This window comes from Mercurialis annua, linkage group LG6, assembly GCF_937616625.2.
Source record: "Mercurialis annua linkage group LG6, ddMerAnnu1.2, whole genome shotgun sequence".
NCBI lineage: Eukaryota > Viridiplantae > Streptophyta > Magnoliopsida > Malpighiales > Euphorbiaceae > Mercurialis > Mercurialis annua.
Window position 1 is genome coordinate 36,288,865 of NC_065575.1, and position 15,248 is coordinate 36,304,112.

General features: G+C 32.9%; 3 protein-coding genes across 4 annotated transcripts; 2 read left to right on the plus strand and 1 right to left on the minus strand.

Annotated features, from left to right (window-relative positions):
• The first annotated feature begins 2,352 nt into the window (after positions 1 to 2,352).
• Positions 2,353 to 4,190, plus strand: LOC126688210 (3-ketoacyl-CoA synthase 1). Its single transcript, XM_050382830.1, has one exon. The coding sequence runs from the start codon at positions 2,453 to 2,455 to the stop codon at positions 4,040 to 4,042; it is 1,590 nt and encodes a 529-aa protein (XP_050238787.1). The 5' UTR covers positions 2,353 to 2,452; the 3' UTR covers positions 4,043 to 4,190.
• A 1,885-nt stretch (positions 4,191 to 6,075) lies between these two features.
• LOC126688005 (uncharacterized) lies at positions 6,076 to 6,682 on the plus strand. The gene has a single exon (XM_050382561.2). The coding sequence runs from the start codon at positions 6,133 to 6,135 to the stop codon at positions 6,598 to 6,600; it is 468 nt and encodes a 155-aa protein (XP_050238518.1). The 5' UTR covers positions 6,076 to 6,132; the 3' UTR covers positions 6,601 to 6,682.
• Positions 6,683 to 7,790: 1,108 nt separating this feature from the next.
• LOC126687088 (heterogeneous nuclear ribonucleoprotein Q) lies at positions 7,791 to 11,799 on the minus strand. Of its 2 annotated transcripts, XM_050381450.2 has the most exons (9): positions 11,654 to 11,799; positions 10,599 to 11,048; positions 10,388 to 10,504; positions 10,167 to 10,307; positions 9,892 to 10,071; positions 9,211 to 9,412; positions 8,426 to 8,604; positions 8,263 to 8,348; positions 7,791 to 8,183 (listed from the first exon to the last, which is right to left on the minus strand). In XM_050381450.2, the coding sequence occupies exons 2-9, from the start codon at positions 11,013 to 11,015 to the stop codon at positions 8,045 to 8,047; spliced, it is 1,461 nt and encodes a 486-aa protein (XP_050237407.1). In that variant the 5' UTR covers positions 11,016 to 11,048; positions 11,654 to 11,799; the 3' UTR covers positions 7,791 to 8,044. The 2 variants fall into 2 exon arrangements, with proteins under 2 accessions (XP_050237407.1, XP_050237409.1); XM_050381452.2 differs by lacking the exon at positions 11,654 to 11,799 and having other exon boundaries at positions 10,599 to 11,638.
• Positions 11,800 to 15,248: the final 3,449 nt, after the last annotated feature.

The window sequence follows — 15,248 nt, forward strand, 5'->3', positions numbered from 1 at the left end:
CGTGTCCGAACTGTGATATAAAGACGTCGAGCTATCATCGTTCCGAGTTATCATGATATTTTATATCTCGAGCTATCCATATGTCAGAGCCTTTTTGGTTATGTTTTATCTTGGCTGGGTTATTACCTTTTATTGCTTGACTTAGCGACACTTAATTCTGTCCAGGTTGCTTCGCACCTGGCATACATTGCTGCTACGTTGTCAATAATTATTTTAAATATTTTATTTGATTTTTTGTTTAATTATAAAAAATATAAAATTTATTATAATTACTCAATATAGTATTTAATTTAATTTAATTATACTAATAATAGATTTTTTATAATATTTTAACGTAACTAAATAAAAATTATATTAAGAAATAATAATAAATTTTTAACGTATTATAAATAAACAATATGCTGAATAAATTTAAATAGATTTTTTTTGATGAATAATTTAAATTTTAATAAATTTTAAATGAATTAATTAAAATAATTCAAAAAAATAAAAAAATAGTCATTAAGTTAGAATAATCTTATAAGAATCAAAAAACTGTTTTATATTTAAAAAGAAAATTTAACTTATTTTTGACTATAAAATTTTAAATGTTCTAATTTTTCACTAGGGGAGTTTATCTGAATTTTTTACTTTAAAGAAATAGAATTTTTAACGGAGTTAACAGTGATGTCTATGAAGATTTAAATGAGCCGTTGTCTACTTTAAATATCTAAATATTTTTTGGCTCTGAATACAAGAGTCAATCTGAACCTTTTGCCGACGAAAACCTTAGAATGATTGTGCCATAATCCAATTCCATTATTGCTCTAAAATGATGAACTCGTATTCAGTCGGAACGGATCAAATAAAGGAAAAACGTGAGACGAAGTTGAGAACCTTATGCAATGCATGCAGCGTAAGCTATTAAATTTGCATTACAAACTGTCTCTTCTGGTAATTGGCGGTTAGGTTAACGTTTCAGACTGTTGAGAGGCTACCTTCTTTGACTACCTTTTTCATTTATTGTTCATCCATCCATGGCTACACTCACCTAAATCCACCGGCCTTTTTACCACTTTCCCTTATTACCCTCATCTAGTCTTCCAATTTACACCTTGCCATTTTGAGGAAATTAGATGGTCCATAAAGAGTGACACGTGGACGCATTAATGTGAAGGATGTTCTTGTGGAGCTATTGGAGCATATGCATATGATCCAGATTAAAGGAGACTAATAATTGTGGGTGAAAAATGAGTAATGAAAATAAACCGATGTAACGAAAACCTCACATTCTCACATGGGTAATTAGGTCACTGCCTCCACCCCCTCTATCACATAGAACAGTAGATAACATAATTTTAATTTCAAAAACTTTATATTAGTAATACTTTCTATTTTAAAGAACGTATTTGAAAAAATAAATAGCATTCTATATATGTATGACATTTTATTTAATAAAATTAATAAAATTTTTATTTTTATTTTCTTTTGTTATAATTTTATCTTTATATTTTTTTATATTACGAAATCAAAATATATATTTTTTTTAAATAAAAATATAATTTATGTGTTTTGAATTGAAACGTTATTAAAGTGACAGTAAAAAATGGAGAGTGATTTTAGCTTTCTATATGTAGAGAGTTAAATAAATTCAAGAGTCCATTGAACTTATACTTTAATATTAAATTTTTGTAAATGAAGAGTTAAAACTCTTTTAAAAAAAATCTATTGGAGATACTTTTATAGCTAAATAAGTATTTATGTTTCCCAAATAAATTCAAATTTAATATATTTATGAAAATCAGACCGCTATAAACAAAATTAAAAAGTTAAAGCATTAATCTTATTTTGAAAAACAATAAACGCCTACATACAAGTAAAATGTATTTATCAATAAACTTTGCGCTTTTGAAAAATTGGGTGCAAAAAATAAATTGCTATTTTAAAATTATCAAACCAAATATAAAATACTACTATTATAAAGTGGGAGACGCGACTCCTTTCCATATTATAAGGAATACTATTTTCTTTTAAACTGTTTCATTTCTAATTTTAGTAATACTAATTTAAAGTTAAACTTTATTGTATAATCTAAATACATTTTTTTGTTAGAATATAATCTAAATACATTGGTACTACTTTAAATACTATCTACAGATACAGAAATGAATTAAATTAGCCTTGAGCGAGTAAGAAAATAATATTGTTGACTAGGTTTCTATATATTTTTGGTAGTTGAGCTATCCACCTTAACTTAAAACTACTCGCAATAAATTCATCAAATATGAATCCATTATTTATACAAAAAAAAACCTTTTACATTTGACACTTGCCCCCATTCTTCAGGTTTTATTTTCTCTATCTTATACCAACCAACTCTGAACTGTATTTAGGCGTGTGGGCCGTTCTTTATTTTCTTTATAAATTTACCCTTTTTATTCATTTTTCACAAATCAAACTCAAAAAACTCACCATGGATAGAATAGAAATGGATAAGGAGAGATTAACGGCTGAGATGGCTTTTAAGGATTCCTCCTCCGCCGTTATCAAGATCCGGCGACGCTTGCCGGACTTCTTACAGTCTGTTAAGCTCAAGTACGTTAAATTAGGTTATGGTTATTCATGCAATCCTGCAACTACACTGTTGTTACTTATCATCCTTCCACTAGCCATATCCACTCTTGTCCAAATCACTGGTCTCGAACTAGACCGGGTTTACCAAATATGGAAGACCAAGTCTGTTCAGCTCCACGAAATCGATGCAGCCACCAGACTGGCTGGTTCGGCTTTGCTGCTCGTTCTTTTGGGAGTGTACTGGGCAAAGCGGTCTAGCCCGATTTATCTGGTGGATTTTGCGTGTTACAAACCGGAAGATGAGCGGAAGATGTCGGTGGAGTCGTTCATAAAAATGACAGAAGAAAGCGGTTCGTTTCGAGACGAAACGGTTGAGTTCCAGAAGAAAATATCGATTCGGTCCGGTCTGGGCGATGAGACTTACTTTCCGAGAGGAATAACAGCAAAACCGCCGAATTTGAACATGGAAGAAGCCAGAATAGAAGCGGAGACAGTCATGTTTGGTGCATTAGACTCACTTTTCGACAAGACCGGAGTTAAGCCGACCGACATTGACATTCTCATCGTCAACTGCAGTTTATTTAATCCAACTCCGTCACTTTCTTCAGTGATAGTCAATCATTACAAGCTTCGAACAGACATAAAGAGTTATAACCTCGGTGGAATGGGGTGCAGTGCTGGTCTTATATCAATCGACCTAGCTAAAGATCTTCTAAAAGCAAATCCAAACTCGTACGCACTCGTCGTAAGCACCGAAAACATAACTCTCAACTGGTATTTCGGGGAAGACAAATCAATGCTACTACCAAATTGTTTGTTCCGAATGGGCGGAGCTGCGGTTCTCGTTTCGAACAAGTCCCGAGACAAGGCTCGGGCGAAGTACCAGCTGGTGCACACGGTCCGAACACACAAAGGAGCCGATGATAAACACTACCAATGTGTTTACCAAAGAGAGGATGAAAAAGGCGCGATTGGCGTTTCGTTAGCTCGTGAATTAATGGCAGTAGCTGGCGATGCATTAAAAACAAACATAACTACATTGGGTCCTTTAGTACTACCTTTAAGCGAACAGTTCATGTTTTTTGTCACTTTGGTAAGAAAAAAGCTCTCGAAAGCGAAAGTAAAACCCTACATACCCGATTTCAAGCTCGCTTTCGAGCATTTTTGCATCCACGCCGGCGGTCGAGCTGTTCTTGATGAGATACAGAAGAATTTGCAGCTGAGTGATTGGCATATGGAGCCTTCAAGAATGACTCTGCATAGATTTGGAAACACTTCTAGTAGCTCACTTTGGTATGAATTATCATACACAGAAGCTAAAGGTAGGGTTTGCAGAGGAGATAGGGTTTGGCAGATTGCATTCGGGTCGGGTTTCAAGTGCAATAGTGCGGTTTGGAAAGCGTTAAGAGCTGTTACTTTTGATGAATCAAGTAGTAATCCGTGGGCTGACTCCATTGATAAGTACCCGGTTAAGGTTGCTGTAGCTTAAGAGAAATTATTAGTAGTTTTGGAATTAATTGTTGAATATAGAAGTGTCGGATTTGATAGCCCACCCACTTAAATTAGTAACGTGGATGTGGGTCTTAGTGGTTTGTGTTCATTTTATATCATACAGCTTTTAAACCTTTTTATATTTATGGCTTCCATCCCCACTCTACTCATATTGTCATAATTACCTTCAAAAATTAGTATGGTATTCATTCATATCTCTGAAAATCATTAGACTGAATTCTTTTTCTTTTTCTTCATAATAGGCATATGTATTTTTAACAGTTCTATAAAGGCTATTATTAGTTGCTCTAGTCTAATTGAAGACTTTGAAACGTTCATGCTAACTCTTTGGAAGCTTTTGTTTATACTAATCTATTTAAAGGGTTAAATACTTTATAGGTTATCGAACTATCAATTTATTTCAAAAAAGTTACTAAACTTTGATTTGTTTTTTGGTAAACCCATCCGGTTTTCAGAGTTTTACCTTGACTAATCTGGATCCGACCCGCGTCGCGTACCTGGCATGGTGGGTGAGTCTGTCAGTGCGGATTTTCTACATTCACAAGACTCGAACCCGAGAACTTTGATTTATTTTAAAAAAGTTACTGAACTTTCAATATGTTTCAAAAAGGTTACCAAATTTTCATTTATTTCGAAAAAGTTATCAAACTATCAATTTATTACAAAAAGGATACCAAATATTTTTTTTATTATTTTAAAAAAATCAGCAAAAGTTAATTTTTTAATCATCCGAATCACACGAGACAGTTTTAAAGTAATTATTTGCCACAAACTATATACGTATAAATCCTCAATTTAATTAAAAAAATATTTTATTGATCGAAAAAATTAATATTTGATAACCTTTTAGAAATAAATAAAAGTTCGGTATCTTTTTTGAAATAAATTAAAAGTTCAGTAACCTTTTTAAAATAAATCAAAATTTGATATCCTTTTTGAAATAAATTTAAATTTCAATAACATTTTCGAAATAAATCAAAATTCGATAATCTTTTTAAAATAAATTAATAGTTCGGTAATCTACAAAATATTTTTAACTCTATATTTAAATGTTTGCATGTGAAGGCTTGGCCTAATGGCCAAGTCCTTCCATGGTATGAGGTCGGGGTTTAAACCCCTGATTCCCCTCAAGCTGTTATCTGGTTTAAATTTGAAAAATTCAAACTAATTTTTGCTAATTTCTATGAACAATTAATATAAATTAGGTAGAACAAAAAATGTTTAAATGCACAATTCACCTATTTACATCAAATGTGCAGACCGAAAATCTTTAAATGTTGTTTGGTATTCTAAAAATACTAACAATATATTATTTGGTCAATAGATGATTATATACCCTACTCGTCTCGTTTAATATGATACAATTTGTACATAGATTAAAAAGACAATAATTAATTTTTTATTAATTTATTTTTATTAATGATGGTTTTATATATTGTATTTAAAAAAAAGTTATTGATTTAATAAAAAGAAACATGGCTTTTCCGAGATAAAATCGTATTCTTTAACGTTTTTTTTTATAAATTTTTCCACTGGGCCGACGCTCCCAGTTGGCGTCGGGCCAGATAACAGACACGCTGTGAAGGCATCTGTCATCTGGGCCGACGCCAACTGTGGGCGTCGGCCCACTGGGGAAACGTCTCAAAAGGACGTCTCTCCCAGAACTGTCATCTCGGAGGGCAGACGCCGTGCGGGGACGTCCGCCCTGATGTTTTAAAAAAAATATAAAATATTAAAACGACTAAAAAATATAAAATCGAATATTTACCGGCGGTTTTCGATCTACGTCTCCTCTGAAATCCGACATTTTAACCGTAGAATAAGGTTTTTGTTTGATAAGTTTGAATTAGTTCAAAAGAATTTGTTTTTTTTTTAAATATAAAAAGGGTAAAATAGTAAAATTAATGGCGGTGTTTAGTAATTCAGATTGGGAAATTATGAAAAGTTGTGTAAACAATAATAAATATTTTTTTAAACGATGTATTTGACAAATATTTCTTTTATAAAATTATGGGTAAACCGTAATAATAAAAGAGAAATAGAGCGACCAACTAATCCAAGCTTATCATGTGGAGCGTCACTGTGAGCCCAGTTTTTGCACCTACGCTTCACTTTGGTCTTACTTTCTCCAAACAGAAACAGCGACGACACCGCCCACCCATTTTCCTCCCCGTTTCCGCCACTTCTCAGCCCTCTCACCGCCGCCAATACTCTTCCCTTAACAAAGAACACAAACAACAAAACCAAGGCGAGATCCAGAAGAGAGATGCTGATGCTAAAGTTACTAAAACTCAATTGAGTGGATTAGATGTGCTCTGGGCTATGCAGAAAGCAGCTGCTGAGAAAACCAGAGCCGTTAAAACTAAAAAGAAAGGGAAGAGATTTGAAGGCGGCGGCGGCGGTGTCAGCCGGAAAGAGGAGGAGAGCGTCGCCGTTGATTATAGCAGTGTTAGGCCTTTGTGTATAAAGACTGACTGGGGCGGTCGATTAGACCGTTTGGAGAAGCGTATTCAGATACTCTCTCAAACAAAATGAATACGAATTTTTATTACAGATACTTTTTCCCCCTTTACGATTAAGTATGAATTTATCCTCTAAATTTACACGAGATTCCTTATTGATTATGTCTTTAAATAATTGCCCATTTTTTTTCTTCTAATAAATTACGATCTTTAATATTAATCCTCCTAATATTATTTCTATTTAACATTTTTTTTTTATTTTAAAAAAGTAAATTGATCATAATATTTAATAAAAATATAGTAAAAAGGAATAAAAATAAATTTAAAATATTTAGGATATGAAATGTGTTTTTTGAAGTTATGTGCAAATAATAAAATAGACAATTGTCTTGAAATTGAGGAAGTATTTTCTTAAGCTTTTGAATTTTTATTATTTAAATTACGGCTTAATGCCTTAAAAATCCCGATCTTTCTTCCCCTTTTCAATTCTACCCTGACGTTGAAAAATTGTCAATTTTACCCCAATTTGCATTTTTTCATTTCAATTGTACCCTGAAGCATAAAATTGACCTTTATATATTCGATAAAGATTCAATAATTTTTTTTAAAAATGATCAATTTAATATAAAAATTAATCTAATGCAAAAAGGGTCAATTTAGAGAATTTTTGTCAAATAAAAAAAGATCACTTTTATGCTTTAGGGTACAATTGAAATGAAAAAATGCAAAATATGGTAAAATTGACAGATTTGCAACGTCATGGTAGGATTGAAAAGGGGATGAAAGGTTGGGTTTTTTAAGACATTAAGCCTTAAATTAAATATGTAGACTTCGAAAATAATTATAATACTAAAAGATTCAATTGACTAATTATATTTTAATCTAGTTGATTAAAATTAATAAAATGAGCAAATTTATTGCTCATTATCTATAAATTTAAGAAGCAAATCCATAGTCCTAAACTCCTAAGCTTTTTGTTTTCTGTTTTTGTCAAAGAAAGTCCTAATCTTTAATCATTGTGTTCATTAGTAACTTTTCATTAAGTAGTCTTTCAATAAAATAATGTTCAAAAAAATGCAATTTTTTGGGTTTCAGAGAGCGACCACACATGCTGCTGAGTGCACAGGCCGCTAAGCATGCACCATGAGCAACAACTGCATCAATTAGAGCAAAAACAGATATAAATTTGCTTGTATATGAAGTTATATACAAGCAATAAATTGAAAATAAATTGCAAAACTGATGACTTGTATAGCTAAAAAATGAAAGCTAATTCCTTTTCTTTTTTTCATTTAAGCTGGTTGAGATAAGACAATGCCAATTAATAAATACTGTCTGTCATCCCATGTCACATTCAACTCACAGAATACTTCATACTCCTAATTCTAATATTTTCTCTTTTTCAATTCTTTTCAAAGAAATTCTAGAGAAATTTGGGGTGGGAATGAGCCATTGCTCTGTTATAATGTTTTCTGCATAGCGTCGGCCAAAACTAGGACACATTTTTACACCTCAGGCTAATATGGTCGGTATCTTCTGCCACGATTGCCATCATCCCCGCTACTTCCAGCTCGCCCAGGCCCACTTGGACCATTGCTCCGATCAACTCTCCTAGGCCGAGGTTGAGCCTGTGGCAACTGTACTCCGGGCTGCTGGCTGTAAAATCCCGACACATTAAGGCAATGGTTGAAAAAACCTGTATATTACCAAAAAAAAAAGATAAAAAAAAACTTACAGAACGTAACCAATTCGACCATCTGGTAGAACCATTGGTACCATATGCATCCCTGTTGGCATTGGACCCCTTCCATATATAACTGGCTGCTCATTCATGGAAAAAAAATAAGTATATTTTACTAATACAGAAGTCAACAGTCGGGAGCGGATCGAATAAATACCTGCTGAAAAGGGGTAGCAACAGAAAATCCACCACCCATGGAGTTGTAAGGATTTCCGGCAAATCCACCAAACCCAGGATGTGAAACATGGCCTGGAGGAAGTGCAGCAGAATAAGGATAAACCGCGTCAGGTTTTTTATCAGCCTGAGGCTTGGCAAGGACAACCTCCAATGCTTGGCCTGTTAGTAAAGCTCAGTGGTATCAAATTTCATTAATATCTACGTAAAAAGATTAACGGAACAGCAGTTATAAAACAAGCATAGCCTATATCAGCTCTATGATCTCCCCTCTCTCCCCATTTTTTGCTTAAAATACAGCTATCTTATTGCTGGTCTTTTTAATTTACAGATATAGACTTAAAATGCCACTAGTTGCATTGAGCCAATAACAATAAATGCAGAAATCAGCATGCATCAAATTCCCAAATTTGCACTTAAAGAAAACCATATTATAAAAACAAATCAGCTAAACTACAGAATGATGGGATGATGAAAACAAAACGCCTGACCAATGGACGGAGAAGAGGTAAAACATAATTTCTTGTAAAAGAATAAACAGACAACAGCTTTTAATCAAACAGTGAAATAGCAAGCACATCTTATGAATAATTCAAAGTTGACATTGCTTATTGCAATTTTAAAGGTTATCTTGATGGCATAAACCGTTTCCACAGAAGTTTAATCAATTCTAAAAGAACATTATTCTGATATCCGAAAACAGGGTTATCTTGATTCATTAAATATTGATCCCAGTCCATCTCTTAACCTAGATGTTTCAAAAATTACCGTCAATTTCGTATTTCTCACTGTCTCTGACTGCCTTCAATGCACTTGACCTTTCAGCATAATGAATGAACCCAAAATCTCGTTTACCAGCTTTTCCAGGTGGCATAACAACTTTTGTCACATCCCCATGCTGTTGGAATATTTCCTTCAGCTGCTCAGTACTGGTGTTCTCAGGGATGTTTTTCACATATAGAGCCTTAACCTGGCATCCAAAGTGATATGTAAAAACTTTTAGTCAAGGTTATTTGTTAGAAATGGCAGCAGCTAAAAAATAAACTGGTCCAAGAAAACTTTCCAAGAAAAAATAGATACAGGAACTATTTTATTTTTATTAAATACGAGAAGATATACTTCTCCTTGAGCATCCTGCAAATATGACAGATTTAAAGAAAATATAACGATGTTAAGTACATCAGGGGATTTTTTGAAAAAGATAGGGAATTGAAATCCCTACCAAACTGATGATAAGAAGAATATTAACTGTTTAGAAATTGTCACATTTTTCTAAATGTCTGCACAAATTTTTGAAAACTAAAGATGAGGACCTGTTTGTATCAAATGTCATAGTAGCATAAAACTTGACAAAAACGATAAACAAAACAATGCTTGGGATCCGTTAAAAAATTTGACAGTTTAAATTATGAAGTCTCAGCTTTGAAAATTGCTCAAATTGGAACTTACTTGAGCAGCAGCAGCAGATTGATCAGGTGTTCCTTTTGGATCAGCCCAACTGATAGTTGGGGTATTTCCATCCAGCTTAAAACTCGAATCTAACATTTTCTGCCTGGAATAATCAGCACATGCATTGTTGTAATACAGCACAAAAGCAAAACCACGGTTACGTGCTGGAATTTGCGGATCCTGGATTGTAACAGAGAGGAATTAGTACACTACGAGGATGCTACAATGACTTATTTTATTATCTGGAGAAGTTATACTTCAATTATGAACTTTACCCTTATTAGTTCAATGACATCAACTCCAGGACCGACTTCGTCTACAATTTTTCTGAATTCATCCTCCGTCCAGTTCTTTGGGATATTACCAATAAACAATCGGTTCTTGGTTTCAGAAATAGAACACCTTAAAGTTTTCCCCTACAACGATGATGCATTTTTTTAAGAATAAGACCAAATACAGTTATTCAATGTGTGGATTTGCACCAAGTCATGATTACCTTAAATTCCTTACTGTGAAGGTCTTGAATGGCCTTTTTTGCAACCTCTTTTGATTTAAATCCAACAAAAGCAAATCCTTTGCTTTCACCAGTGTCCTTATCCTTCATTAACCTTATCTGGATAACATTTTTGAAATAACACACACATTAATAATGGCAAGAACAAATTAGGTTCAGAGAAAACACAAGTACAAATCTAGACAGTTCTAACCTCAAATATATCGCCTATTGGTTCGCAAAGATCCCTCAAATCATTTTCTGACGCATCCTTTGGAAGCCCACCGATGAAAACTTCAGAACCATGGGGAGGAAGGGCAAGAAGTTCAGCATGCTTCTCTTTATCCTCTTCACTGAGAGAGGCAGTGGGCTTTTCTTCATCTTCCAAAGGCTCTGAATCAGCTCGACTTCTGTCCATTTCCGGCGATTGGTCTCGCTGACTACCATCAGTTTTTGAGTCCTCATCTTCCTCTTCATTATTCTCGACTTCCCCATCAGCACTGTTATTATCATTATCGTCATCATCGTCATCTCCCTCCACTTCTACTTGATCTTCACCATCATCCTCCATGTAATTGTCCTCTTCTTCTTCAAAATCCACCCGGTCCTCAACTCCAGAGCCGTCTGCCATGTGTTTCACGCCCCACGTCTTATCATCCACTAACTGCAGTTACATGGACCCCAAATTAACCTAAATCCTCATTAACCATTAGGGAAAACGAACGGAACCTGCAAGGATGTACATAATGCACAGCAACAAATGCAGGCGGATAGCAACACGAACATGGGCGGAGGACAGGAACAGTTAAAAAGGACTCCATTTGTTGCTAGAAACCAACAAAAAACTGCTAAAGAAGTTGCTGTATCACTAAATCAGAATCGACATACACTTGGAGCATAATTTTAATCAGCTTAAAAAGCCCTTAATTTTTTTTTCGATTCCCCTTCGAGGACAGACCAACAGATAGCAGTAAATACATAGTTGAATCAAGGGTGTTTCAGATCAAACCTATGCTAAAAAGGAATCCAAAATATGTACTCTGCTCCGTAACAAAAGATACCCATCAACCAAGATTACTGCAAAACCCTAAATCTAAAATTAAATTTAAAATAAAACCACAGCAGATGTATTGAGCCCATATGGAGAACAAAACCCTAAAACCAAAATTGATAAATTTAGCAGATTTGGAATGCAATGATAATAATAAAGGGCAAAGTGTAAACTTTTGGGGAAAATTAGAGAGAAATAATAAAAATAAAATGGCGTACCAGTGAGTGTTTAAGGTGTTTGTGTATTTGCCCTTTGTTTCTGTTATCCGATGAACATAAAGATGGCTGCTTTCTCCAAACAAAACAACCTAATTCTCTGTATCTGCTTTTATCCTCCGCGGACGACTCTACGCTGCAATTACACTACGCCCTATTAGCGTTATCCAATTTTGGAGTACAACTTTAACGGCTAGACTCATTTAGAGTTTGTAAATTATACGATTTTGATTTATTAAATTTTCTATTTTCTATTTATTTTTTTCAGGTCTTAAAATTTTTATTTTTTACTTTTATTTTTTAATTTATTGGTAAGTGAATTAGGTTCTTAAACTTTCATTTTTTAATGCATTGAGTCGTTAAGTGGCCTCCACTTAAAAACTCAATGAATCAAAGTGAAAGTTTAAAAATCTGAAAAAGTCATATAAAAAACGAAAGATTTGATAAATCAAAATCATATCGTTTAGAGATTCCAAAATAAATTTAGCCAACTTAAATTTATAATTCGTCTTTTCTTAAAAGAAAAACAAATTGAGAACTTCCAAAACTTATTTATAAAAAATTATATAAAAAAATTAAATTATATTCATATTTTTACGCTCTTTACTTCAATTTAGTTTTTATTTATAAAAATATTGTATTTATAAAAAAGAATTAAAGTACACTAAAAAATCTCTGGAGTCCGTCGATCGATCACCGAATTTTTGCCAAAATCTAGAAGAAAATGTTTTTGGCTAGCGCCGATCAGCACATGATATCTTAACCAGTGCATTGTTGATTTTTTGTTGGATTTTATGAATGTTTTAAGTGTTTTTGTGTTTTCTTTGGTGTTTTTTAATGAAATTTTTTCAATTAGTTATCTTTTTGGGTGTTATCTAGTAATTTTTTATGTTTGTTTTAATATTTTTGATGTATTTTTCTTTTGATAATTTTATAAACACAGTACCTCAAAAGATTTTAAATTCTTGACTAGTATTTTTGTAAATATATTTTTTTATATAGTTTTAGAAAAATCCCACACAAATTACCCACAATTTTTTTGAAAGTAACAATCAGATCTAATAAATTTATGACATTGTAATAAAAGACATTATAATATATGATAAAGATAACAGAGTTTAAAAATAATTTTTTATTCGAAAAATAGAAAACACATCAAAATATGTTTCAAAAATCCATTTATCTCAATTTATGAATTTTAATTTACATAACTTTTGTATTTTTTAGAATCATGTCCATTATAATTCTAAATATTTAAGGATAGAAATATGTGATTTGAATGAAATGAAAAATGCTAATTGTGTTGACATTTTAGAAGTATAATTGACAAATTTACTCATAATTATTGGGCTTTATTATAAAAAATGTGAATCTATTATCATTTTTCTTTCATTTCTATTCCATGAGCAGTCTGAGAGCTAATAGTTAACATGTAAATCCAATGAAAGCTCACATTTGTGATTGTAACCAGTGTTTTAAAACCGGACCGGCCGGTTCAACCGAGCTGTTTGGCCGGTCCAATTAACATTTATGAACCAGAAATATGGTTCAACCGTGATGAACCGAAAATATGGTTCAACCGTGATGAACTGGATCGAAGCGGATAAATCGGGCTGAACCAGATAAACCAGACTGAACCAAATAAACCAGACTGAATCGAAAAACCCGAGAAAAGGATTAAACCATCCGATTGCATAATTTTGGCTTCAATTTTTTCTAGAAGGATAAAAAGCTTAATTCAACAATAAATATTTATGAAACATAGTTTTGAATATAGCTTAAATAAAATGATTTATAAATTTACATTTAATACCCTAAAATTTAGTGGCAGAAAACGAGAAAACTTCATAATACAAGATATTCAAATAAAAAAAACTTCATAATATAAGATCATTCAAAAGATTACTGGTAAGTTTCATTTTTGGACCATCAAATTTTCATCATATACTAAAAGAACTTCATAATACAAGATCATTCAAAAGATTACTAGTAAGATCCATTTTTGGACTATCAGATTTTTATCATATACTAAAAGAATTCGGCTTATTCAAGCAGTTTTTTTTATGAGTATGCGTGTATTTTGGACTTCAATCGTGATCCTGTCAAAGAAAGTCGACAAGAAAATTCAAAAGATGTGCTTAAAGTTTCTTCGAACTGGGTCTAGTGAAGGTAGGAATAAATCAATGATGTCTTTAGAGAAAATCACAAAGCTTAAAAACTGATGTCTCTAGTGCTATAAGGGTAACTAATCTTGACTTGTTAATGTTTATTGCTCATTTAATTAGTGTTGTTGTTGTTTTAGCCATGAGTGGCTAAATCCCCCATGTTTGGGGGTTGGAATGAGATCTTGAATGTTTTAGCTTTATGAGATATGCTTATTTGGTTAAGTAACTTGTGCTAATCTTGAAGTTTAATGCCTATCTAGGATTAGCTACCCTAGCTTTGTTGTTAGTTTGCTTAGTACACCGAGAGGTGGCTAATTGAATGTATCCACAAGATTAGGAGCCTAAAATTTGATGCCGCGAGAGCGGATTAGAGAATAGGCGACCATAGAATCGATTGATTAATTGCATTTTGTTGACTTCTATGATTAGGATCACGAGAGTGAACTAGATGTTGTTGCTTGGTTGAATGCAGTTTTGTTGCTCTTTGAGGCTCGAGAGAGCGGGAGTAGTGCTTTAGAAGCGATTCGGTCCTAGTTCGTACCAAGTTTGCATATCCCGTAACCTCGAATATTTAGGTTTAGTTCCGACCCCTAGACGTCTCCTTTTATTGTTTACAACTGTTATTAATTTAATTTGTTTATTGCAATTTGCGTTGTTGGTTATTAGTATAATTTAGTTCCTTGTAGTGATAATTACAAAACCCAATTACTCATTGCTTTCCGAATTGAAAATCAGAGTAATATCTCGTTCACTTTAAACCTTTTGTCCTCGTGGGATAGACATCCGATTTCTGGATTACTACAAGTTGGTTTAGACTAACAAAGGGTATTTTAAATATAAAAACATATTTAAAGAAGATTGTGGAGTATAAAATTAGGAATGGAATAACCACCAACTTTTGGGATGACTCGTGGATCCGTGGTTGTTCTTTATTGGAGAAATTCTCTAAGTGAAGATGAAAGATGCAATTGTCCTTAAAAATAGTATATTTACTAATCTCTAGAAAATGGCATATGGATGCTCCCTAATCTAATTGATATGGATACTAAAGATGCTTAGAATTACATTAAGAACAATTTTGCTATATCTTCTAATAGGTACTATAGCATTGGTTGGAAAGTTTGCATAAATACCAAGACTTTATGGATCATATTTGGAAGCTCTTTAGAAAGAATAGTTATGTAGTGACCCGACATAGGATTTTTTGGATGGAAATTCATTCCCTAGTACAATTTTATCTTCTGGTTGGTGATGAAAAAAAAAGGGAACTTAAGATAGCCTGAAAAGATGGGGAGTGAATAAAGATGATGATTGTGTGCTTTATGAAAATGGTTCTGAAATTATGGAGCATTGCTTGTTTGAGTGTGATTTTGCTAAAGTGATTTGGAGCAGGGTTTTACATGTTTACATATGAAACTCCAATTTCAGGAACT